Source organism: Aquarana catesbeiana, linkage group LG12 (genome assembly GCF_042186555.1).
Source record: "Aquarana catesbeiana isolate 2022-GZ linkage group LG12, ASM4218655v1, whole genome shotgun sequence".
NCBI classification, from domain to species: Eukaryota; Metazoa; Chordata; class Amphibia; order Anura; family Ranidae; genus Aquarana; species Aquarana catesbeiana.
This window is the reverse complement of record NC_133335.1, coordinates 73,764,595-73,789,400: the sequence shown is the minus strand read 5'-3', so window position 1 is coordinate 73,789,400 and position 24,806 is coordinate 73,764,595. Positions and strand designations below refer to the sequence as shown.

General features: G+C 40.3%; 1 protein-coding gene across 1 annotated transcript; it reads right to left on the bottom strand.

Moving 5' to 3' along the window:
- Window positions 1–933: 933 nt before the first annotated feature.
- GIP (gastric inhibitory polypeptide) lies at window positions 934–11,139 on the bottom strand. The gene is made up of 6 exons (XM_073607159.1): window positions 11,080–11,139; window positions 8,151–8,243; window positions 6,635–6,781; window positions 5,321–5,455; window positions 2,185–2,262; window positions 934–1,081 (listed from the first exon to the last, which is right to left on the bottom strand). Exons 2-6 carry the CDS (start codon window positions 8,225–8,227, stop codon window positions 1,072–1,074), a joined length of 447 nt encoding a protein of 148 aa, XP_073463260.1. The 5' UTR covers window positions 8,228–8,243; window positions 11,080–11,139; the 3' UTR covers window positions 934–1,071.
- Window positions 11,140–24,806: the final 13,667 nt, after the last annotated feature.

Here is a 24,806-nt window from a genome sequence, read left to right as displayed (position 1 = left end):
AATAGGGATTCACTTGTTTGCACATACTAGCACGGGGTATTAACCCTATTGGCCACACATTTATTTCATAACTTTACATTTATTTTTGAACTGAGGGCATTTTCTCTTATATATAGATGAGAGTATACATTTAATTACGTACCCAACATAGGTAGCGCCACTTGCCCCTATCGACAAATTCCTTTTACTTATCTGAGAATTAGAATTTGCTCATTACTCAAGAAGCTCCTAGCAACCTCTAGAGCAGCCTTTCTCAATCAGAAAATAGGGTATTCTTTCCAATGACCACAAGTTGAAGAGGTATTTTTTCCAGTGACCATTACGATAATGTACTGTGAGCTGCAGGAGTTCCCTGAGACCAGAAAGTTATTTGAAGGGTTCCTTCATGTTGAAAAGATTGTGAAAGGCTGCTCTAGAGGAACCCTGGCTGAGAAAAGCTGCACTAGCATTGCAGGGGTTGAGTGTGGCAGAGCTAGGCCCAAATTAACTAGTTGCAAAACACAAATGGGTATGGTGGACCATACAACTAAAACATATCAAACAGCAGACTATCTGCTGTGGTAGTACGACACATATTGTTTTTGCAACTTTTATTCACAGCAGTAGTGACAATTTATGGATACATCTGGTAGTTTATTCTTAGTAGCTAGCAATTTCTAATAGACAGCTATTTCAATAGCGTAATTTAGTGTCTAGTAACATGGCACCTATGATATTGCTGCATTTCTGGTTAAACTGCTCTTCTGGTATTTTGGCTTCTCTGCTAATATAACATAGCATATTTTGGCTAATTATACAAAATGACCACCAAAGACTTTGTAGATGTTTGGTACTTATGGAATGCAACGTGTTACTGCATTATACCACTTACCAGGTGACATTTTGTAGTGTTGTTCCCCCTTATGCTATATTTTACAGAAACAGGACAGAATGCACTTTTACTCATGTACTTATTTTATTGTTTGCAGTTTACATACATATATAAATCTTGTCACTGTAAAGGCTTCAAACATTAACACAGCCTATCAAGTCAGAAATACTGATGTCTGATGTAGAAGATGTCATAAACAATTATGAGAACCTGTAAGAATAAAAAGAATAATTATTGTTTTAGAAATCGCCTTTCTGCATTACTTTGATAAGATCCTCACATCGGCTGTCTCCAAATCCAAGCATAGAAGTGTACTAAAGAGACTCCATAATGGGTCTAATATTTGCGCACCAGATGATTAGCACCCTAATTTACCATGGATTCAATCCAAGGATCTCCTTGCTTTATGCTTATTACTATAATTAGAGAAGATTACAATGGAGTCATCAGAAGCATGTGCGGAGATTCCATACAATAATATTGTGGGCTCTAGAGTATCGCAACATCTTTGAGTCTGAGCTTGGCCAACTGAATACTAAGGAGTGACATTAATGACTACTGATGCTGTTGACGCGCAATATAAGGGACTCTGCTACTGCTGTAAAGTTTTTCATTTTCATGGGTTTGGTTACCAGGCAACCTTCTGCCTAATTTCATGTTTAAGATCAGGGGTCTCCAAACTTTCCAGAAAAAGGGCCAGTTTATTGTCCTTCAGACTGTAGGGGGACCAGACTGTGGACAGTGGCAGGGGAAAAATGTCCTGGCATCAGTGGGAGTAAACAGTGCCCCATCTCTGTTTTTAGAAGGAAGAATAGTACCCCAGCTTTGGTGTCAGTGGGAGGAATAGTGCCCCATTGTTGGTGTCAGTGGGAGAAATAATTCCCCACTGTTGATGTCAGTGGCAGGAATTATGCCCCATTGTTGGTGTCAGTAGAAGGAATAGTGGGTCATTATCAGTGGGAGGAATAGTGCCCTAAGGGCCCGATAAAGGTAAGCATTGGGTCGCAGTTTGGAGACCACTGTTCGAGATCATTGAACGTTATCACTTCATATTAGATAATGATTTCACTGCCATAGTGGATCTAGCTGCACTGATGTATGACCATTGGACAGCAAAACAAGCTTGAAAGGTTTTTTTTTTTGCCTATTCCCTACTCTGTCCAAAACAAACAAAAAACGTTGATTATAGATGCACTTTAATTAATAAAAGTACAAACTATCCAACTACTTCCAATTATATACAAATTATTGTTTACCTGTTTTTGGTTTTAGTCAGTAGATTAATTTAGAAAATTTATAGGAATAAAACGTACCTAGCTTTGCACAAATCCATTGCCATGAGTATATCTATGGTCTCCTGGCATATTTTTACTTTAGCATCATCATGGAAGCTGCAATTGATCATACAAAACAGTTAACACTATAATAAGAGATTTCAATAAGAGATTTAATAAAATAGTAATTGTTTTACTTATAAAAAGAGTACACATTTTATGACCATATCTTGTAGCGGGGACACACTAGCAGAAGGGGCAGTTGGTGTCAGGGTTCTCTTGCATCCATGTGCTTTGTTACAGATTTCCTAACAGACAATAATAAGAGGTTCTACAAGGTCCCTAATAAACTATGGAACAGAAGCTGCATGACATTTAGTGTTTTACACTGTACAATGAGGGGGTCTTTAGAGAATAATATACAGTATATGATGTTTTGGTCTTTATCTACAAGAAGGGTTTGAGAGGGTTTGTATGAATGGAAACTGGTTATGTTAGTTGAAGGAAAAATGTATTAGGTGAATAATATCTTGCTTTATTTTTTACTGTATATTGTCACTGCAGGGCAGTGGCATCATAACTCATGGCCTTGCAATGACCATCCATGGTGGTAATCCTTAGACACTATTACTGGGCATTTGAGAACATAATGAAGGTCTTATACGCTCTCGATAGGAACACAGTCAAAACTATGAACTCTGTAACCCCTTTTGATATGCCACTGTGTTGGACTTGTTACCCCGAAGACCATTGATAGGATCAGGATTTTTTTCACCCTACTATGTGCATAAATTCTTCTAGATTAACAATGTAGATGAAAAGCCTTATTACGTTTCAATTTACCCATCTTTAGATGACCTTATATAATGTTTGTGCTAATGCACTTGAAAACTATGGAGTTGTAGGTTTAGGTTGTTAATGCATTAAAAAAGATTCCCCTTTTACCTATCCATTGCTGCTTTGATATTAAACAGGCAGAATAGAATGATTGCATGGACCTATAAAGGCAGGTGCTGGTCTTTGATAGATGACCCATGTTGCATTGGGTGGTTAAGTCTTTGTTTATATAGCTGTTTTATTTTAAAGTAGACCGTACCAGGAGGGAAACTGGCAGAAAGAATGGTATCTGGGAGAATAACTGGACTGTTTTAAGTCAATGCTGTTTTTAATAACCAGCTACATTTTACTGCATCCTACATATTTTCCTATTAATGCATGGTACAGACACAGTCAATTGCTGCCATTGCTTATTTTGAAGGACATCATCAGTGCCAGGCCTTCATGCTTTTCTTAATACAGGTTTTCTTCAAATTTTGCACCAGTTCAGTTTTTGGTTTCTTTTAGCTCATCCCATTAAAACCTGTCTGGTTATACTTTCTCATTGCTCCAAGCTCTACTCCATAGAAGCTATTTTTTCCATGCACTGTGATGATGACCAACAAACCATAAACAGTTATATGCTGTTTGGAATAAATGTTGTTATAAAAGGCTGTATCTGTGCTATAAATCAATAGCCCTGGATGCACAGATGACTTGGGCTACAAAGGAATAGTTTGAATTGCTCCTTCCACTGTCCAAAATGAGGAATGAACACTTTTGTGGGGATTTGTTATACTTTAGATCAGTGGTCATCAACCCTGTCCTCAGGGCCCACTAACCAGGCCAGGTTTTATGTATTACCTTGGGGAGATGCAGACTAGAATACTGCAATCACTGAGCAGCAAATGATATAACCTGTGATGTGTTTCAGTTATCTTGCAAACCTGGCCTGTTAGTGGGCCCTGAGGACAGGGTTGATGACCACTGCGTTTAGATATCTTCTGTTTTTGAGAAGGCTCTGCTGTGCTTCAGTGAAGTGCTATTTTCATCCCTTTTGCTCTATCCCATCATAACAGAAATTTAAAGGTTTCTAAACTGATTTTTTTTGCTCCAGTCTGGATACATTATATCATCTTACAGAGCTATAAGGTGATTATTAAATACATTAGACAGACAACAATTTAATATGGATAAAGAAGTGTTTGCTAAGAGAAGAGTTGGACTGGGGATTTCCCAGGCATTTCCTTGTTGAGAGTCCTCAATAAAGCTAAGATTTTATCTTATACACACCACTCTACATTCCTGTAATTTCTTAGGTAACTTTTCATGTGTTTATACATATATGTAGATAAATAACATAAGCTTGTATAAAATAATATTTTAGCATGAAGAACCTTGTGAAATATTAACACCTGAACTAGAATGCAAGAGAAAATATTTATTCCCTTTTCCTTTCCTTCACTAAGCCTCGATTCACACAGGGGCAACGCGACTTCGACACGACTTTGCAACGCGACTTCAACGAGACTTTGAGCGACTTATAACATGACTTCAAGTCTCCCCCAGGCCCCCAGAATTTGCATGTGGCCAATCAGAGCACAGGAGGGAGGGAGGGGGAGGCATGTGTAGTGGTGACTTTTTTTTTACTACTTCCTGTGAAGTCGCTTTACTATAGATAGAGATCCGACTTGGAGGCGACTTCCATTGATTTCTATGAGTACAGGTCGCCTAGAAGTCGGATCGAAGTAGTACAGGAACCTTTTCTGAAGTCGGAGCGACTTCAGTAGTGTAAATTAAGACGCTCTCATTCACTGTAATGCAAATCTCTTCTTGGGGCGACTTGGGGCGACTTGAGGACTTACAAGTCGGATCCCAAGTCGTCCTAGTGTGAACCGACCCTTAAGGGAGTATTCAACATTGGGGTAGATTTTTCCAATCATTTCCAACCGTATTTGCCAGTATCACCTATAAACTTACTGGTCAAACTGTAACCAACTTATACCCTATCTGGGAACTCTGGGAATCCTGACCAGTATAAGTGAAGTATTTCAACATTTTTAGAACATAAGGAGGTTGATTTACTGAAACTAGAGAGTGCAAAATTTGGCGCAGCTCTGCATAGAAACCGTTCAGTTTCCAATTTTTATTTGTCAAAGCTTAATTGAAGAAGCTGAACTTAGAAGCTGATTGGCTACTATGCACCGCTGAACCAAATTTTGTACTCTCCAGTTTTAGTAGATCAGCCCCATTGAGAACATAACACCTTCATTCTGAATGATCACATCATGGATAATAGTGATTTTGTGGTGTTCCTACAGCATGTTTACAAATGTCTTAATATATTTTTCAGAATTACCTATTTAGTTGATTCTGATTCTGTAGCCATGTTGTGAAGTCCTTGTTCACTTCAAATTGGTCCATTGTGTCTCTGATCATGTTGAGATCAGGAAGCTGGAATTCAGCTTGCCTCTTGGTGGTATCCAAAATATTTCTACACAAGAAACAATTGTAAGAGTTATTGCTTCTCTAGGTGAAATTCAGCTGTAAGACGAATATTGGAGAAGGGGTTTCTATCTTTGTTATCGCAAAATATAAAATAGTGTATTTCTTCAGTGTCAATTAAGCTAGAATCTGAAATCCCAAGAAGGAAAAAATTACACACTTGTTCTAAATATTCCATGTTACCAAAAATTGTCTCAGCTGTAAGAGACGGTCAGATGTGAATGCCTATTCTGACTTTTTATAATGTCTACAATCATATAATTTGCCTTTAACTTCACATTTTGGGGTGCCTACTAGTACATCATGAACAAAAATACTTAAAAGCAGAACTACAACATTTACAATAAAAAAAACATTGCCTGGTATTTCATATTCTTGACATAACTCCTGTTCATGTCCTCTCCAGAGCTGACCCCTCCAAGGGCCTGTTCGCCAATGTCACCTGGCCCTTGGCTTTGGGGGTTTCTATATCCTTTCTATCCTCCATCAGATAAATTACTTTTTAAAGTGGAGCTAAACTCCAGTTTTGGGGACTCTTGCACATTGTGGCAGAGTTACTTCCTAGTCTTCTCTCCATGCCTCTTCAGGGTATGGTGTCTTTTCTGTTCGTCTATTGGGTAGCCACTGGTTATGAAATTTCTGCACCATTCTTCATTCTTGGCATCCTACCAATGCTAGGAATCAGCCAGAAGTGTGGGGTAAGATGGTTTTTATTTCAAAAGGCTTAATAGGTTCTGAAGAAGCTACGCAATCCAGCGAAATGCGTTGACCCTTGGAGGATATGATTACTTAATACACCTCAAGTATGTGATATATGTACACTAGAAGGTGTTATAAGCTGTTTTGTGTATCATATTGCATTACTTTGCTCTGATGTGTTCACAATAGAATACAACAGAATTTTTTTTTTTAATTCCCCTTGAAATTTTAAAATATAAATAAAATTAGACATTCTTTTATTCAAATGTGTGTTTGGTCTCATGCCATGCCAATAAAGTCCAGCAACAGCAGGGTATATCCCAGCACACCCCTTCCTTACTTATAATTAATGTTTAGACCAGAAAAATTATATTTTGTACTTTTTTATATAGATATTTTTGTGTTTATAAATTTAAACTCATGTGGTATATTATAGACATTGTGCTCAAATGATTTGTACTTAACATACTGGCTTTTCTTCTCTCTTCTGCCCAGCAACCAGTCTACAAAGTTCTTTTTGAGCATGTTATCGACTGATCTGCTATAGTCACTGGCAAGGGTGGCTTCTGAGTAACGTCTCTGCATGGGCTGAGCATCCTCACTGCTTGCTGGGGATCTGAAAAGGGATAGAGAAAGGGACATAATCATCTTAAAAGGTAAATAAAAATGTAATGCGCCCAATTAAATTAGTTGACCCTTTTTTTTTTTTTTTGCTTTTGGTACATTTAAGCTGCACCTCTGATAGATGAATATACTTATATCATTTGAATAGGAATAGAGCCCCCATCCACTGGCTTTTGAGTCATACAGGGCATAAAGACATTTATTATGTTGACTTTTTCTGCTGCTAATATACAAATGTGAATGGGCACAATGTTGCCTAAATACTTATTACATGAATGCAATAATCATTATTAAATCTATATAATTAAATTATGCTTTTAATATGATATTATTAACAAATGTGTTTTAATGCTAATTTTAAGTATCAAGGTCTGTTGACTAAGCCATGGAAAACAACAACATGATAAGCAAAGTGTAATGACCAGAGAAGCCAGTAAAATCTCAGAGTACTTTATGTAAGTTAGTTAAGATATGGTTTGGTTGCTCTCAGCTACTGTATTTTGGATATTATCTGACCAGTTGAATTAGCCTGATGGTGATACTTGTGACCGTTTACGTATGTGAATGTTACACCTCTTTCTCAACACACCGTGCCATCACTATTCTAGACTTTTAAATGTCCTGCATGTGGCCAATAAATGGCTGACACCAAATTATTATTGTATAATTTACTCTATTCTTCCTACACTAAGGATTTCCTACAGGAGCATTTCTGATCCAGGGGTATAGGTTAGATCACCTGGACAAGATTAGGAAAATCCTGAAAACATAACCTGTTTAGGGTGCTTGAGGAATGGGGCAAATATACACTGTAAGCTGAAAAATGTTCTGCTCTTCCTAATGTTGTGGTGCTAATAGCCTTCACATCAAACACAAAATGCTTTATTATTTATTCTTAAGTAAAATTATTTTTTAAATTCCTAATCTGTTTGTCCAGTCTGATTTGGTCTTGGATTCAGATAGCCAAACCAAGGGTGGCAGACATGTAATTGCTCATATTATGTCCCTACATACAGGCAGATGTGATTATTTTACAACAGATATCCCATTCCATGTATTTAGTATCCAAGAAAATATTCAACGAATGGTGGAAGTTCATTATTGCCTATATGTTGTCCAAACATGACCAGTATACTTCAAATTAAGTTTGCCAGATCACTTGCACTATCTATGGATCCATTTATTTACCTTCCCCTTTTTCTCTAGGAACCATTTGAATTAAGTAATTTTTCTAGTACAGTAGTACAATGAAAGCAAGACTTTCATTGGTTGTTACAAGTAATACATACAACCAGTCGTTACAATTAAATTAGACCATCATGTTTAATAATTGTACAATGGAATTAGAACTTCTCTGTTACCTTATATTAGTTTCTTCCCCTTTTGCAGTATTGATGACTAATATAGTGAAGAAGAGGGCAAAATATTTTGGAATCATTTTCTTTTTTTGTCAGCTGTAAAAAAAAACAAAAGTAATAATAAAAAAGAAAAAAAAGAAGAGGGAACGAATTTACCTTCTTTTATATATTAATTGGTAAAGATGAGCTTGTTTCTTATGCTTCAAAGCATTTTATATAATTGGGTTACCAAATTTAAATGTTTTCCTATTGATCATCTTTCTTCTTCAGCCTATTTTCTTAAAGTAGTATTGGTCTTAGGGGATCAGTAGAGTTAAGCACAGACATCTGTGAACTTATTCAGTGCTAGAGCACAGGGAGCATATCTCTACGGTGTCAAATGTGTTCTCCTTTATAAGCAATTCAAATCAATCTGATTGATTTTTTGGCCAACTCTACTGAATAAGCCTGTTGGACCTTTTTAATGTGCATGTTTACTTTTATACTAAAAACTCTGTATGGGTTCCCTCCACAACCAATCTATCTACTATACCCAAAGACTGACCTCAGATATAACGGAGACCTGCTTTACCCTGCCTGGCCCTCTGCTGCGCTCCTTCTGTGGCATGTGTTCCTACTGGAATTGCAGAGATCTTGTTACCGGAGTGTGTGACAAATGTAAGACGTTGGTAGCTTAACTCTGTAGCAACTAGTAAAAACTGAAATATGAATTTTAGGTGACGTGACTCTTTGAAGTGCAGGGGTACTTTCATACTAAATATTCTGTACAGGTTTGGGATCTCCTATTCATCTCTACAGAGTTTGTAGTTGCGCCTATGAACTGCAACACAGGCATCTATGGGAAAAAGGATATAAACACTATCGGGCGAAGTGTTTTCATTAAATGGAGTATCTTAAAGTGATTCTAAAGGTTTAAGGTTTTTACCTTAATGCATTCTCTGCAGTAGGGTAAAAATCCTTCTGTTATTAGGTTTCCCCCCCCCCTCTTATACTTTGCTGAGCTGGATCTCAATCCAGTGCTGTGGCTCTCTCCGCTCCCTCTCCTCACAGGACAGAGAGGCAGCAGCGGGAACACTCACCGAAGAGGAGGAACCAGGAGCACCGGCGGGAGACCCCAGAAGTGGAGAATCCATTGCACAGTACAGGTAAGTATGACATGTTTATTGTTTAAAAAAGAAGCTTTATAGTCACTTAAAACAATCAGTCTTTTCAAGCTATAAACCAGCTATACCCAGTGCACATTAGTGTTACAAAATAGGACTTTGTAGCTTACTGCAGCCATTTGGATTTCGCCTTGCATTTTCTAACCTTTTCACTAAAAAGCAGTAATATTTTACTAGTTTTTTTATCCCTCTTCCCTTTCTATTTGTTGTTAGAATAAAGAATGTATAGATTTTAGAGCAGGAGTCTCAAACTGGTAGTAGTTCTGCAGCAGCTGGAGGGCGGCCAGTTTGAGACCCCTGATTTAGAGTAATTGGGCAACTATTATTTTGTTGAGAGATGCAATGCTCCAAAATGTATTTTCCAAACAGGCTTAACCCCATTACTAAAAGCTCATCTATTTTATACTGCTTGCTGTGCTCTCTAACTGGGGATGGAATCTGAGGCATAATCAATGGTTCTGCTTGGCTATCACTATCTGACAGCGCTCATGTGACCTGCTGCCGTGGCTGTGTTCTTGTACAAGAAACGGGAAGGTTTCTGAAGCTGCATATTGATATTGCTTTTTTTGAAAAAATGTTTTAGCTCTGCGTTTCTCAAACTTTTCAACATAGAGGAGCCCCTCCTTGTAAAAAAATTTCTGGTCTCAGGGAATCCCTGCTAAAATTATTATTATTATTATTAATATTATTAACAGTTTGTGCAGTGCTTTACAACATGAGGGCAGACAGTACAGTTACAATACAATTCAATACAGGAGGAATCAGAATCAGTTCGTTAGAGCTTACAATCTAGAAGGGAGGGTCAAGTGGAACAAAAGGTAATAGCTGTGGGGGATGACCAGAAATGACTGTAAAATTACTGTATCTACAACTCATAATACAACAGTATGGTAAGTGGGAAGAATGCTACTTACACTTGTGAACATTATGAAGAATTACCCCCTTACAGATAGCTTAAGAAAGATCAATGGTGTCAGTGGGAATTTATCTTAGAGGCAGAAATTGCTCATTGTTCAAGGAACCCCTGGCAACATCTGGAGGAACCCTAGTTTAAATAAAAAAAATGGAAAAAATGGTAGGGGTCCAAAAAGATTTGCTACTGGTAAGGTTTGCATCCATTTTAGGTGTTATACCCCTAAAACAGATTGACTACTTTGATCACCTACCATCTTGTTAAATGCCTTTGTGGATATGCCTCCCCCAAGAATTTGAAAATATCATGGCATCCATGACATGCATCTAGCTCTATACTAATTGATAGTATCCCCCAACTTATGTGTAAGATTCCTTATATATTCTTAAATGTTATCTGCCTGGGGGTGTAGTGTAACCAATTAATTAAAAAAAAAATTACATTTTCCTCATTTTAAGAGTATCTAAGCATTTAAGTTTCTAAAATTAATAGATAGATCCATCTTGTACAGCTAGGAATAAACACAAAATAAGTATATGAATATTAATATATTATACTGTATTATGTTATATCATAGCTGCCAACATTGCATACTTATTTCTGGGGACACAGTTAGGGTATCTAAATGAATCTTCTGTCTTAGTGGACTACAGCATAACAATAAAGTGTTTTGTTATGAAAAGTTTACTGTACGAAATTACAAACAGATACATTTAGTGGTCTAAGAAATGAAAGAGTTTTTTCATGTGAAAATGCATGGTGTTCAATTTAGAAAGTGGTTCATGCCAAGATCTGCCATTTTTGCCAGTCATGGAGTAGTTAACACATATAAATAACAAGGACACCAAGTACTTACCTTTAGAGATGTCCTATTCTTTTGGCCCACCTATTGAGGAGCAAAACTTTATATACTCAGTGGGTTCGTCCCATTGGTTGCCCAGGAACATGCTGGCTATAAACGAAAGAAAACTCATTATTCTTGCTTCATTAGGGCCAGGTAACTCAATCTACCTCAAAAGGTTAAGTATTATTTGCGGTAATTGGGCTAATGTAAACGAGCAGGTAAGAGTGTTAATGGAAAGGTTGCAGAGGGCACTTGTTAAAAAGGAAACATAATCAACTAGTACTAGATATTTTTTCTCCACTGGTTAGATAACAAACTATTATTTATTACATTAGAGGTTTATGGACATAAGACACAGATTATATAGAGATGGTGTGCATGGAGAGTTACAAGCACAGAAACTGAATAATAGCTAGACATTCACGTATGCTAAATTTACTTGGGTGTTGCCGTAGTGCATGTTTTACTATGCGTTACTCCAACACACGGTAACACACAAAACTGCTTGTGGGACATTGCATGGCAATCCATATTGAATTGGCACCCTGATACCACCTTACTAGCTAAAAAAAAAAAAAACTATCCTTTACGGATTCTTAGATGGCTCTGCTTGTTAGAAAGATCCATGGATAGGGAACACATGCCAATAAACTAATAATAGTACATATATTTGATGATATACTGTAGGTATTATAGCTGTGTTTTGGAAAAAATCACACCGTTTTTAAAAAACTAGTACAGAAAATTAGGTGGATTTACAATTTGATAAACCTTATATACGTTACCATCCACAGTAAAAACTTTTTTTTACAAAATAATAAAACATACCTATTGAGAATCTGAAAATGTGGATCTCTGGAATCCCAAAATATCTTCTTATTTTGGCGAGCTAAAAAAAAACCTCTCCCACCTTCCAGATCTTACAATGGGGACCAACCCAAAAATGGGACAAGTCTACCTGAATAGGTAAGTCTCAAGCAAAAATAGTATGTCTTCTATTCTCCCTTTCCATATAGATGCCCACACCACCCGGTGGTGTTGAGTTTATTTTAACTTCAACTACAGAATAGGAAAATTTAAGGTGATAAACAACCTTTATCTATTTTTCTTTTAATTGTAACTCTACTGTAATTACAGTATGTAGAAGTTTAAAAACAACCAAATATCATCTGCACACAAGTATAAAAAGGATATCAAAGATGGACAAATGGCAATATCCAAAGAGAGAGTATTCCTCACAGAGCCACTAAATATGGAAAGGGATCCAGAGCATTGCAGCTTTCTCCAGGGTTGGAAAATTCTTAAAGTAATACTAAAAATTATTATTATTATTATTATACAGGATTTATATAGCGCCAACAGTTTACGCAGCGCTTTATAATATAAAAGGGAGACAATACAGTTATAATACAATAAAATACAAGAGGATTAAGAGGGCCCTGCTCAGAAGAGCTTACAATCTAATAGGGTGGGGCAGGTGGTCCAAAAGGTTGTAACTGTGGGGAATGAGCTGTTGGAAGTGGTAGGAGATTAGTTGGAGACATGATAGGCTTTCCTGAAGAGATGAGTTTTCAGGGATCGCCTGAAGGTAGCAAGAGTAGTGGATAGCCAGACAGGTTGAGGTAGCGAGTTCCAGAGGATGGGAGTGGCTCTGGAGAAATCCTGGAGACGAGCATGAGAGGAGGAGACGAGAGAGTTTGAGAGCAAAAGGTCTTGAGAAGAGCGGAGAGGACGATCTGGGTGATATTTGGAGGTAAGATTGGTGATGTAGCTCGGGGCAGAGTTGTGAATGGCTTTGTATGTTGTGGTTAGTATTTTGAATTTAATTCGCTGGGTGATTGGGAGCCAGTGTAGGGATTGGAGGAGAGGGTTGGCAGACCCTGAGCTGTAGGTAAGGTAGATAAGTCTGGCAGCAGCATTCATGATAGATTGAAGAGGGGATAGCCTATGGAGAGGTAGGCCAATGAGAAGGGAGTTGCAATAGTCAAGGCGAGCGATAACAAGGGAATGAATGAGGAGCTTGGTGGTTTCATTTGTTAACCACTTCAGCCCCAGAAGGTTTTACCCCCTTGCTGACCAGAGCTCTTTTTACAATTTGGCACTGCGTCGCTTTAACTGCTAATTGCGCGGTCATGCAATGTTGTACCCAAACAAAATTTTCGTCCTTTTTTTCCCACAAATAGAGCTTTCTTTTGATGGTATTTGATCACCTCTGCGGTTTTTATTTTTTGCACTATAAACGGAAAAAGACCGAAAATTTTGAAAAAAAATGATATTTTCTACATTTTGTTATAAAACAAAATCCAATAAACTCAATTTTAGTCATACATGTAGGCCAAAATGTATTCAGCCACATGTCTTGGGTAAAAAAAGTCAATAAGCTTATATTTATTGGTTTGCGCAAAAGTTATAGCGTCTACAAACTAGGGTACATTTTCTGGAATTTACACAGCTTTTAGTTTATGACGGCCTATCTCATTTCTTAAGGTGCTAAAATGGCAGGGCAGTACAAACCCCCCCCCCCCAAATGACCCCATTTTGGAAAGTAGACACCCCAAGGAAATTGCTGAGAGGCATGTTGAGCCCATTGAATATTTTTTTTTTCCCAAGTGATTGAATAATGACAAAAAATTTTTTTACAAAAAGTTGTCACTAAATGATATATTGCTCACACATGCCATGGTTATATGTGGAATTGCACCCCAAAATACATTTTGCTGCTTCTTCTGGGTACAGGAATACCATATGTGTTGGACTTTTTGGGAGCCTAGCCGCGTACGGGGCCCCCGAAAACCAATCACCGCCTTCAGGATTTCTAAGGGCGTAAATTTTTGATTTCACTCCTCACTACCTATCACAGTTTTGAAGGCCATAAAATGCCAAGATCGCACAAACCCCCCCCCCCAAATGACCCCATTCTGGAAAGTAGACACCCCAAGCTATTTGCTGAGAGGCATGTTGAGTCCATGGAATATTTTATATTTTGCCACAAGTTGCGGGAAAATTACAAACTTTTTTTTTTTTTTGCACAAAGTTGTCACTAAATGATATATTGCTCAAACATGCCATGGGCATATGTGGAATTGCACCCCAAAATACATTCTGCTGCTTCTCCTGAGTATGGGGATACCACATGTGTGGGACTTCTTGGGAACCTAGCCGCGTACGGGGCCCCGAAAACCAAGCACCGCCTTCAGGATTTCTAAGGGCGTAAATTTTTTATTTTACTCCTCACTACCTATCACAGTTTTGAAGACCATAAAATGCTAAGATAGCACAACCCCCCCCCCCCAAATGACCCCATCTTGGAAAGTAGACACCCAAGCTATTTGCTGAGAGGGTGAGTATTTTGCAGCTCTCATTTTTGTTTTTGAAAATGAAGAAAGAAAAGAAAAATGTATTTTTTTTTTCAATTTTCAAAACTTTGTGACAAAAAGCAAGGTCTGAAAAATACTCACCATACCTCTCAGCAAATAGCTTGGGATGTCTACTTTCCAAAATGGAGTCATTTGGGGGGGGGGGGTTGTGCCACCTGGGCATTCCATGTCCTCCGAAACTGTGATAGGCAGTGAGGGGTGAAATAAAAAATTTACATCCTTAGAAACCCTAAAGGCGGTGCTTGGTTTTCGGGGGTCCTGTAAACGGCTAGGCTCCCAAAAAGTCTCACACATGTGGTATCCCCGTACTCAGGAGAAGCAACAGAATGTATTTTGGGGTGTAATTTCACATATTCCCATGGCATGTTTGAGCAATATATCATTTAGTGACAATTATGTGCAAAAAAAAAAAAAAAAAATGTTGTCTTTTTCCTGCAACTTGTGTCACAATATAAAATATTCCATGGACTCGACATGCCTCTCAGCAAATAGCTTGGGGTGTCTAGTTTCCAAAATGGGGACATTTGGGGGGGAGTTGAACTGCCCTGGCATTTTATGCACAACATTTAGAAGCTTATGTCACACATCACCCACTCTCCTAACCACTTGAAGACAAAGCCCTTTCTGACACTTTTTGTTTACATGAAAACATTTTTTTTTGCAAGAAAATTACTTTGAACCCCCAAACATTATATATTTTTTTAAAGCAAAGGCCCTACAGATTAAAATGGTGGGTGTTTCATTTTTTTTCACACAGTATTTGCGCAGCGATTTTTCGGGAAAAAACACACTTTTTTAAATTTTAATGCACTAAAACACACTATATTGCCCAAATGTTTGATGAAATAAAAAAGATAATCTTAGGCCGAGTACATTGGTACCAAACACGACATGCTTTAAAATTGCGCACAAACGCGCAGTGGCGACAAACTACATACATTTTTAAAACCCTTTACAGGTTACTATTTTAGATTTACAGAGGAGGTCTACTGTTAAAGTTACTTCCCTCAATCTGACCTTCGCGGTGATACCTCACATGCATGGTGCAATTGCTGTTTACATTTGACGCCAGACAGACGCTTGCGCGAGAGCAGGGGGGGACAAGGGTGCTTTTTTTTTTAATGCTTTTTTTTTTTTTTTGCTTTTTTTTAAACTGTTCCTTTCATTTTTTTTAATCATTTTTACTGTTATCTCAGGGGATGTAAATATCCCCTATGATAGCAATAGGTAGTGACAGGTACTCTTTTTTTGAAAAAATTGGGGTCTATTAGACCCTAGGTCTCTCCTCTGCCCTCAAAGCATCTGACCACACCAAGATCGGTGTGATAAAATGCTTTCCCAATTTCCCAATGGCGCTGTTTACATCTGGCGAAATCTAAGTCATGAAATGCTCGTAGCTTCCGGTTTCTTAGGCCATAGAGATGATTGGAGCCATTCTGGTCTCTGATCAGCTCTATGGTCAGCTGGCCGAATCACCGGCTGCATTCTCGGGTTCCCTGTTGGGACAGGAGAGCCAGAGAAAACCATGGAAGACGGTGTGGGGGGGGGGGGGGAATATTCCCTCCCACTGCTTGTAAAAGCAGTCTAGAGGCTAATTAGCCACTAGGATTGCTTTTACATGAAAGCCGACCGCTGGCTGAAAAGAATGATACCAAGATGATACCTAAACCTGCAGGCATCATTCTGGTATAACCACTCAAAGTCCAGCAACATACCAGTACGTTGCTGGTCATTGTTGGGCATATATTGTAATCTTTCTTTTCATGCAGCCTGTGGGCTGCACGAAAAAAAGAGATTGATCGGTGGGTATGCCCACCATTAGACTACCTCCCTTCATCCACCCACTTCTAGTGATGGGCATACATTCACCATTTATATATGCCGAAGCATGGGGGCATCCACCCGCAAAAGTTAGGAGCAAATCGCTCCTCCGCCCCTGCTGCCCCCATGCTTCGGCATATATGCTCTTTTTTTTAACTGTGGTGGTGAAATCAACTCCGACAGCGCTGGAGTCACGGCTTTATGTATCGTGGGAGCAAACGCTGTTGCTGTCAAGATAAAATAATCCGCGCTGCAGCTGAATGGCGTACCTAAAAACAAAAAAAGGTTAACAATAAAACACAATAAACAGTAAAGTATAAAAAAATGACATACCTGAAAAGCAAACATGATAACAATAAAACATTGCAGAATAGAATACAGTAAAAAAGAGCAGAACGATAGAGAGAGAATAGAGGGAGAGATAACAATAAAACGACAATTATTTTTGTTTTTTTTATTATATATTTTTTTTGTGTATTTTTTTTTTTTTTTAACTTTTTTTTTTTTTTTTACATTTTTTTATAACTGTAACTTTTGTAACTGTAATGCCCCGTACACATGATTTTCCGACGCAAAATGTGTGATAGGACCTTGTTGTCGGAAATCCCGACCGTGTGTAGGCTCCATCACACATTTTCCATCGGATTTTCCGACACACAAAGTTTGAGAGCAGGCTATAAAATTTTCCGACAACAAAATCCGTCGGAATTTCCGATCGTGTGTACACAAATTCAACGCACAAAGTGCCATGCATGCTCAGAATAAACAAAGAGATGAAAGCTATTGGCTACTGCCCTGTTTATAGTCCCGATGTACGTGTTTTACGTCACCGCGTTCAGAATGATCGGATTTTCCGACAACTTTGTGTGACCGTGTGTATGCAAGACAAGTTTGAGCCAACATCCGTCGGAAAAAAACCTAGGATTTTGTTGTCGGAATGTCTGATCAATGTCCGACCGTGTATACGGGGCATAACTGGTTCCAGGTTCGGGTCTCTCAAAATGCGATGGCATCTTGGGAGACCCTGTGAAAGTGTGCCTAGTCTGTGCAATGCTGTACCCTACGCTAAAACTCAACTAGTGTATGGTAGCGCTCAAAACATTCACCAATGCAAAGACCAGGATTGTCAGGACAGGAGGGACAATAATAGTGGGTGTCACGCCTATATCCGCGCTTTCTACAGACACAACATTTTCTTTGGGGGGCTCGTTGGGTAGGGGTACTCGGGAGGACATAAGGAAAATGTCTCTCATGCAGCCGGCTTACTGCATTTGGTTGGGGAAGGTGAGGTGGAGCACCATCTGGAAACAGAAGGGCCCTGACGATCTCTTCCTGGAATTTAAGGAAGGATCCAGTCCGTCCGGAAGCTCTGTATAGCACATGAGCGTTCAGCAAAGCCAATTGAAATAAGTATACAGACACTTTTTTATACCAGCATCTGGCCTTACGGGCAACTAGGTACGGTGCCAACAACTGGTCGTTGAGGTCCACCCCTCCCATATTTTGGTTATATTCGTGGACACAGAGGGGTTTCTCCACAACACCAGTCGCCGTAGTAATTTGGACAGTCGTGTCTGCATTAAGGGAGGTAAGAACGAAAACATTCTTATTATCCCTCCACTTCATAGCGAGCAAGTTATTACACTTCAAGCAGGCTCTCTCCCCCAGCCTAAGACGGGAATCTACAAGCTGCTGGGGAAAGTCCCGGCGATTAAATCGCACGGTGCCACATACTCCAATCTGATGATCAAACAAGTGACTAAAAAGTGGCACGCTCGTGTAATAATTGTCCACATACAAATGGTACCTCTTTCCGAATAAGGGTGACACCAAGTCCCGTACAATCTTGCCAGCGCTTCCTATGTGGTCAGGACAGTTTGTCGGCTCTATGTGACTATCTCTTCCCTCATAAACCATAAAACTACATGTATAGCCTGTGGCCCTGTCACAGAGCTTTTACATCTTGACCCCATATCTGGCACGCTTGCTGGGAGGGTACTGTTTGAATGACATTCGGCCAGAAAACTTAATCAGGGACTCATCCACGCAGACAACTTGACAATAGATCTATAGAGATCTTCGGTGAAAAACAGCGGATAAAAATCAAGTGACGTAAAATCAACTGTTTCCACATGAATACCGGGTTGGCCAGTGAATGGGGAAAGTACGGGTGCTGCGCAAGTGGTGGGTTCCCAATTAGGATTGGCGAATGCAGCAGGAAGGGCACTATGGGCACGACGGGCCTGTGTTCGTCTTCTTGGTGGCAGTGGGACACTACTTGTGCTTGCCACCTCGTCAGCTTGAACTGCACTTATGGGACTTGCCACGTCACCAAGTGTTACTGCAGTGCTCCAGGGTGTACTAGGCCGCTGGTGCTTGCCAGTTCACCAGAAGGAATAGCGGAGCAAGTACTTCTCTGCTCCATACGAGAGCCCTGCGGTTCTTGCACCTCAACAGCAGAAGAAGATTGGGGTCTGGTACGCCTGACCTTGGCAGGGACCACAACTCCGTCGTTAGAGCTATCTGTCATGGAGCCGCTACTGTCTACAGGTTCGTATTCTGAGCCTGAATCTGACAGATGAGTGACTTCCTCTTCACTATCTGTCATGCTCAGAAACGTATAGGCCTCTTCACTAGTGTACCTTCGATTTGCCATTTTGGGCTCTAAATTTAGTGGTACACTAGTGAGACCCACAGGCAAAAAACGCTACCAAAAAACTGTTAGCGATTGCAGGGATCAGGCCTGACGCTGCAAATGCTGCAGTTATGTGTGTTTAGTGTTTTGTAAGTGACAGTGATCGATCGATACTGCACTTGGGTGGGCTGGGCTGGGTGGAGGGGCAAAACGCAGGTGCTAGCAGGTATCTGAGCTGATCCTGCTAATACTGCGTTTTTGGAAACTCTAAACTGCTGGGGACGCTAGTATAGATCTGATCGGATCAGATATTGATCCGTTCAGATACTATACAACTAAGGGAGGTGTATGCTGCGTGCCTGGGTGTTAGCAGTACTGGCACTAACCTGACGTTGCCTGGGGCGACGCAGACCCTATCTGACCCTAAAACCTAACTTATATCACCCGCCGGGCGATTAGGGGGTTAAACCTTTATTAGGTAATAAACGGCGGGTGCCCTGACACTATAAAAAATAAACTAACTAACCAGCGTCACCCGTAACACTTACACGGTGAACACTGGTGAAAGGGTTAACTAGGGGGCAATCAGGGGGTTAAAACCTTTACTAGGTAGTATATCGGGGTCCCTGACACTATAAAACGGAGACGGCGAACCTAAATACTTACCTCCCTAACTAGCGTCATCTGTGACACTAATACAGCGATCAGAAAAACGATCACTTAATGACACTGGCGACGGGGGTGATCAAGGGGTTAAAACTTTATTAGGGGGGGTTAGGGGGGTACCCTAGACCTAAAGGGGCCTAACACTAACTGCCCTACCACTTATAACTGTCACAAAATGACACCAATGCAATAATCAGAAAAAAAGAAACTGCTATTGGTGTCACTGTGACAGGGGGTACAGGGGGGTGATCGGGGGTGAAAAGTGTGCCTAGAGTGTTCTACTGTAAGTGTTGTGTTGGTGCAGACTTACTTGATGTCTTCTCTCCTCGGAAGCCGGAACGAAAAGGCTTCACGAGGATCGATGACATCACCACATCACTGGAAGCATTCCATTCGCCAGGAGCGATCGTGAGGAGGTGGCCATGAATCAGTGGCCTCCCCCTCATCTCGGATCGCTCTTGACGGTAATCTGACCTCCGCATTCCATTCGCCAGGAGCGATCGTGAGGGGGTGGCCATGAATCAGTGGCCTCCCCCTCACCTCGGATCGCTCCTGCCGGTAATCCGACTGCCTCAGGCGCCGGGGGGGGGTTTGATCGGACCCCCGCCCGCGGGCAGGCTGGGACGTACAGGTAAGCCCTTATGCCTGCCCGTGCCATTGTGCTGATGTACATCGGCGTGCGGCGGTCGGCAACTGGTTAGAAAGGGGCGAATTTTAGAGATGTTACGGAGGTGAATTCTACAAACTTTTGACAACGATTGGATTTGAGCCCAAGGGAATGTAGTTTATTGAGAAGGAGCGGGTCGTCAACAGTATCAAAGGCTTCAGAGAGGTCAAGTAGTAGGAGTATGGAGTACTGGCTGTTGGTTTTAGCAGTTAGTAAATCGCTAGTGAGTTTTAGTAAGGCAGTTTCCATGGAGTGCTGCGAGCGAAAGCCATACTGTAAGGGGTCAAGAAGGTTATTTTCACTGAGATAGGAGCTAAGACGATTGTAGACTAAGCGTTCTAGAAGTTTAGAGGTGAATGGGAGCAATGAGATGGGTCTTAAGTTGTTCAGGTCGGTAGGGTCCAGTGAGGGCTTTTTAGGTATGGGAGTGATCTGCGCATGTTTTAGAGGGGAGGGGAAGGTGCCACTAGAGAGGGAGAGATTGAAGATGTGAGTGAGGGAGCATAGGATAGAAGAAGAGGATGACCGTAGTTGTGAGGGAACAGGATCCAAGGGACAATTGGTTAGGTGGGCATCTGAGAAAAGTTTTGTAACCTCTTCAGTAGTAGTCAATTCAAAAGAGGAGAGTGTTGAATGTGCTGCTAGGCAAGGTATGTTGGGTGGGGAAGACGTACACACAGTGGAGATGTCCTCACGAATTGCATCGATCTTGTCTTTGAAGTGACTGGCAATCTCTTGGGCAGTGAGTGAGTAGGTAGAGGGGGTGGGGGACGAAGCAGAGAGTTAAAGGTTGAGAAGAGCCGGCAGGGACTGGATGACAAGGAATTAATAAGAGAGACAAAGTATGCTTGTTTGGCAGCATGGAGGCAGGAATTGTATTTTAGAAGGGCAGATTTATATAGGGTGAAGTCTTGCAGGCATTTGGTTTTGCGCCACAGTCGTTCAAGAGCACGGCAATGTCTCTTGAGAATGTCTCTTAAAAATAAAACAAACAGAGAGCATCAATGTAATTTTCAATAAAACTTTATTATATAAAAGTAATTTCCTCACAAAAGAACTTGATAAGCTTGCATATCATAAAACCAATGAATCACAGACCATCAAGCATGGCTGTCCAACCATCCAAACCTGAATAGCCTGCATGGGCACAACCTCAAAGGTGTATCATGGCTTGCACATTTCTAGGGCACAGAGCATGTAGAAAGTTTATGCATGTTATATGGTATTCTGAATTTTCTTTGTATCAATAACAAACTTAAGAAGATATTACAATTTACAAACCAACTCCCTTGATTCAGGGATAAGCATGTGTGCAGTGTGCACATGAATGAATTGCGGTTTTTATCTTTTTAATCCTTGTTTTATTTTAAAATCAGGAAGCAGACTTCAGTGCAATGCAGGCCTTCTTTTATTTGTCTGTTTGTTAACATTCTTTTGTGTCTTTTATTCTGTTTTCCAACTATTAGCTTGTTGCTTCTAGTTTTTTTTTGCAATGACCAAGCAGTAAAAAGTAACTGGGAAAAAAATTGCAAACTGAATGAAGTTTGAATAAATAAGGATTAAAACTGCAGTGATATCGCTTGTGATTTTTTATTTTATTCCTTCTTGTTATGGTCTTATGTAGGCCACACACACTGTTCAGTCTTCTTTAAGTATCTCAACCACTGGGCCTACCTGAGTGTACAGTACTAAAAGATTGTAAAGAGAATGTACAGTGTGTACCATGGCCATTAGAACTGCGTATTCAGCGCACATCACCAATATACTCCCTGTCTGTTGTGTCAAGCATTCTACTGGCCACAATGCTGTTCAAATAACAATGATGGTAAAACTTGATGGCTTGACTTTGGTTGCTCAAACACACAAAAACAGGGCTTCCAAATCGAGAGGTCCACAAGAAAGCAAATAACTCTGTAGTAGACATTTGAGGAAACATTGATTTGATACAGGTTCTTTAGTGATTTGGTATATTTTATATGATATATATATATATATATATATATATATATATTGGTCTTATCAGTTAAGTAGCAGAGGTGGTTGTTAATTAGTTTCAGCTGCTTTGGTGTTATTGAAATTAACAATAGGTGCACTAGATGGGCAACAATGAGACGACCTCCAAAACAGAAATGGTTTTACAGGTGGAGGCCACTGACATTTTTTTCCCTACTCATCTTCTCTGGCTAGGGTCAGTGTCACTACTGGTAGCATGAGGCAATACCTAGACCCTATAGAGGTTGCCCAGGCAGTCCAAATCCTCCAGGATGGCACATCAATACCTGTCATTGCCAGAAAGTCTCAAGAGCATGGAGGAGATTCCAGGAGACAGGTAGTTACTCTAGGAGAGCTGGACAGGGACATAGAAGGTCCTTAACCCATCAGCGGGACTGGTATCTGCTCCTTTGTGCAAGGAGGATTAGGATGAGCACTGCAAGAGCCCAACAAAATGACCTTCAGCAAGCCACTGGATTGAATGTCTCTGACCAAATACAATCAGAAACAGAGTTAATGATAGTTAATGAGGGTGGCCTGAGGGCCCAAAGTCCTCTAGTGGGCGCTGTGGAGTTCGATTGGCATTTGCCATTGAACACCATAATTGTCAGGTCCACCACTGACACCCTGTGCTTTTCACAGATGGGAGCAGGTTCACCCTGAGCACATGTGACAGATGTGAAAGGGTCTGGAGAAGCCGTGGAGAATGTTATGCTGCCGTAACATCGTTCAGCATGACCGGTTTGGTGGTGGGTCATTGATGGTCTGGGGAGGCATATCTATGGAGGGATGCACAGACCTCTACAGGCTAGACAAGGTTATCCTGACTGCCATTAGGTATTGGGATAAAATCCTTGGACCCATTGCCAGACTCTATGCTGGTGCAGTGGGTCCTGGATTCCTCCTGGTGCATGACAATGCCCGGCCTCATCTGGCGAGAGTATGAGGCCAGTTCCCGGAAGATGAAGGAATTGATACAATTGACTGGCCCCCACGCTTGCCTGACCTAAATCCAATAGAACACCTCTGGGACATTATGTTTCGGTCCATCCGACGCCGCCTGGTTGCACCTCAGTCTGTTCAGGAGCTCAGTGATGCCCTGGCCCAGATCTGGGAGGAAATATCCCAGGACACCATCCGTCATCTCATTAGGAGCATGACCGATGTTGTCAGGCATGCATACAAGCACGTGGGGGCCGTACAAACTACTGAGTACCATTTTAAGTTGCTGCAATGAAATTTCAGCAAAATTGACTAGCCTGCTGCATCATTTTTTCACTTTGATTTTCAGGGTGTCTTTGAATTCAGCCCTCCGTGGGTTGATAATTTTGATTTCCATCAAACGATGTGGCATCCTTTCATTCCTAACACATTACCCAGTCCATATCAGTATAGATAGTTTTCAAAGCGTTCTATATATATATATATATATATATATTTCTTTTTTAACTTATGTGTATGTTTATTTTACCTACATTCATTCCATGGCCATAACCATCACTATAGTTTATGAACTGTTATTACCTGCGAATTACCTCAATATTTCCAGACAATATTAAGCTAAGCAGGGCAATAACTTCTACGCAGGAAACCTTGCAAGAAGATCTAAACAAATTCATGGGGTGGGCAACTACATGGCAAATGAGATGAAATGTTGAAAAATGTAAAATAATGCATTTGGGTGCCAAAAATATGAATGCGATTTACTCGCTGGGGGAGAACCTCAGGGAATCTAGGATGGAGAAGGACCTTGGGGTCCTAGTAGATGGTAGGCTCAGCAATAGCATGCAATGCCAAGCTGCTACAAGCAAAGCAAACAGAATATTGGCATGCATTAAAAAGGGGATAAACTCCAGAGATAAAACGATAATTCTCCTGCTCTACAAGACTCTGGTCTGGCAGCACCTGGAGTATGCCGTCCTGTTCTGGGCACCAGTCCTCAGGAAGGATGTACTGGAACTGGAGAGAGTATAGAGAAGGGCAACAACACTAATTAAGGGACTACTAGAGGATGTCAGCTGTGAGGAAAGATTTTGAGCACTGAACTTATTCTCTCTGGAGAGGAGACGCTTGAGAGGGGATTTGATTTCAATTTACAAATACCGTACTGGTGACCCCATAATAGGGATAAAACTCTTCCGCAAAAGGGAATTTAATAAGACATGTGGCCATTCACTAAAATTAGAAGAGAAGTGGTTTAACCTTAAACTGTGTAGAGGGTTCTTTACTGTAAGAGCGGTAAGAATGTGGAATTCTCTTCCACAAGCAGTGTTTTCAACGGGGAGCATTGGTCGTTTCAAAAAACTGTTAGATGGGCATCTAAATGACCACAACATACAGGGATATACAATGTAATACTGACATATAATCACACACATCGGTTGGACTTGATGGACTTGTGTCTTTTTTCAACCTCACCTACTATGTAACTATGTATTTCCCTACATTTTATTTTCATTAATATAAATTATAAATTATTATAACTTATGGATACTATTAGAGCCCTGATGGAGAGGAGGGATCCCAAAACTTGTTGGATACCGTATTTTTCCTGATGTTGCATTTCTATCAACAATTTAAG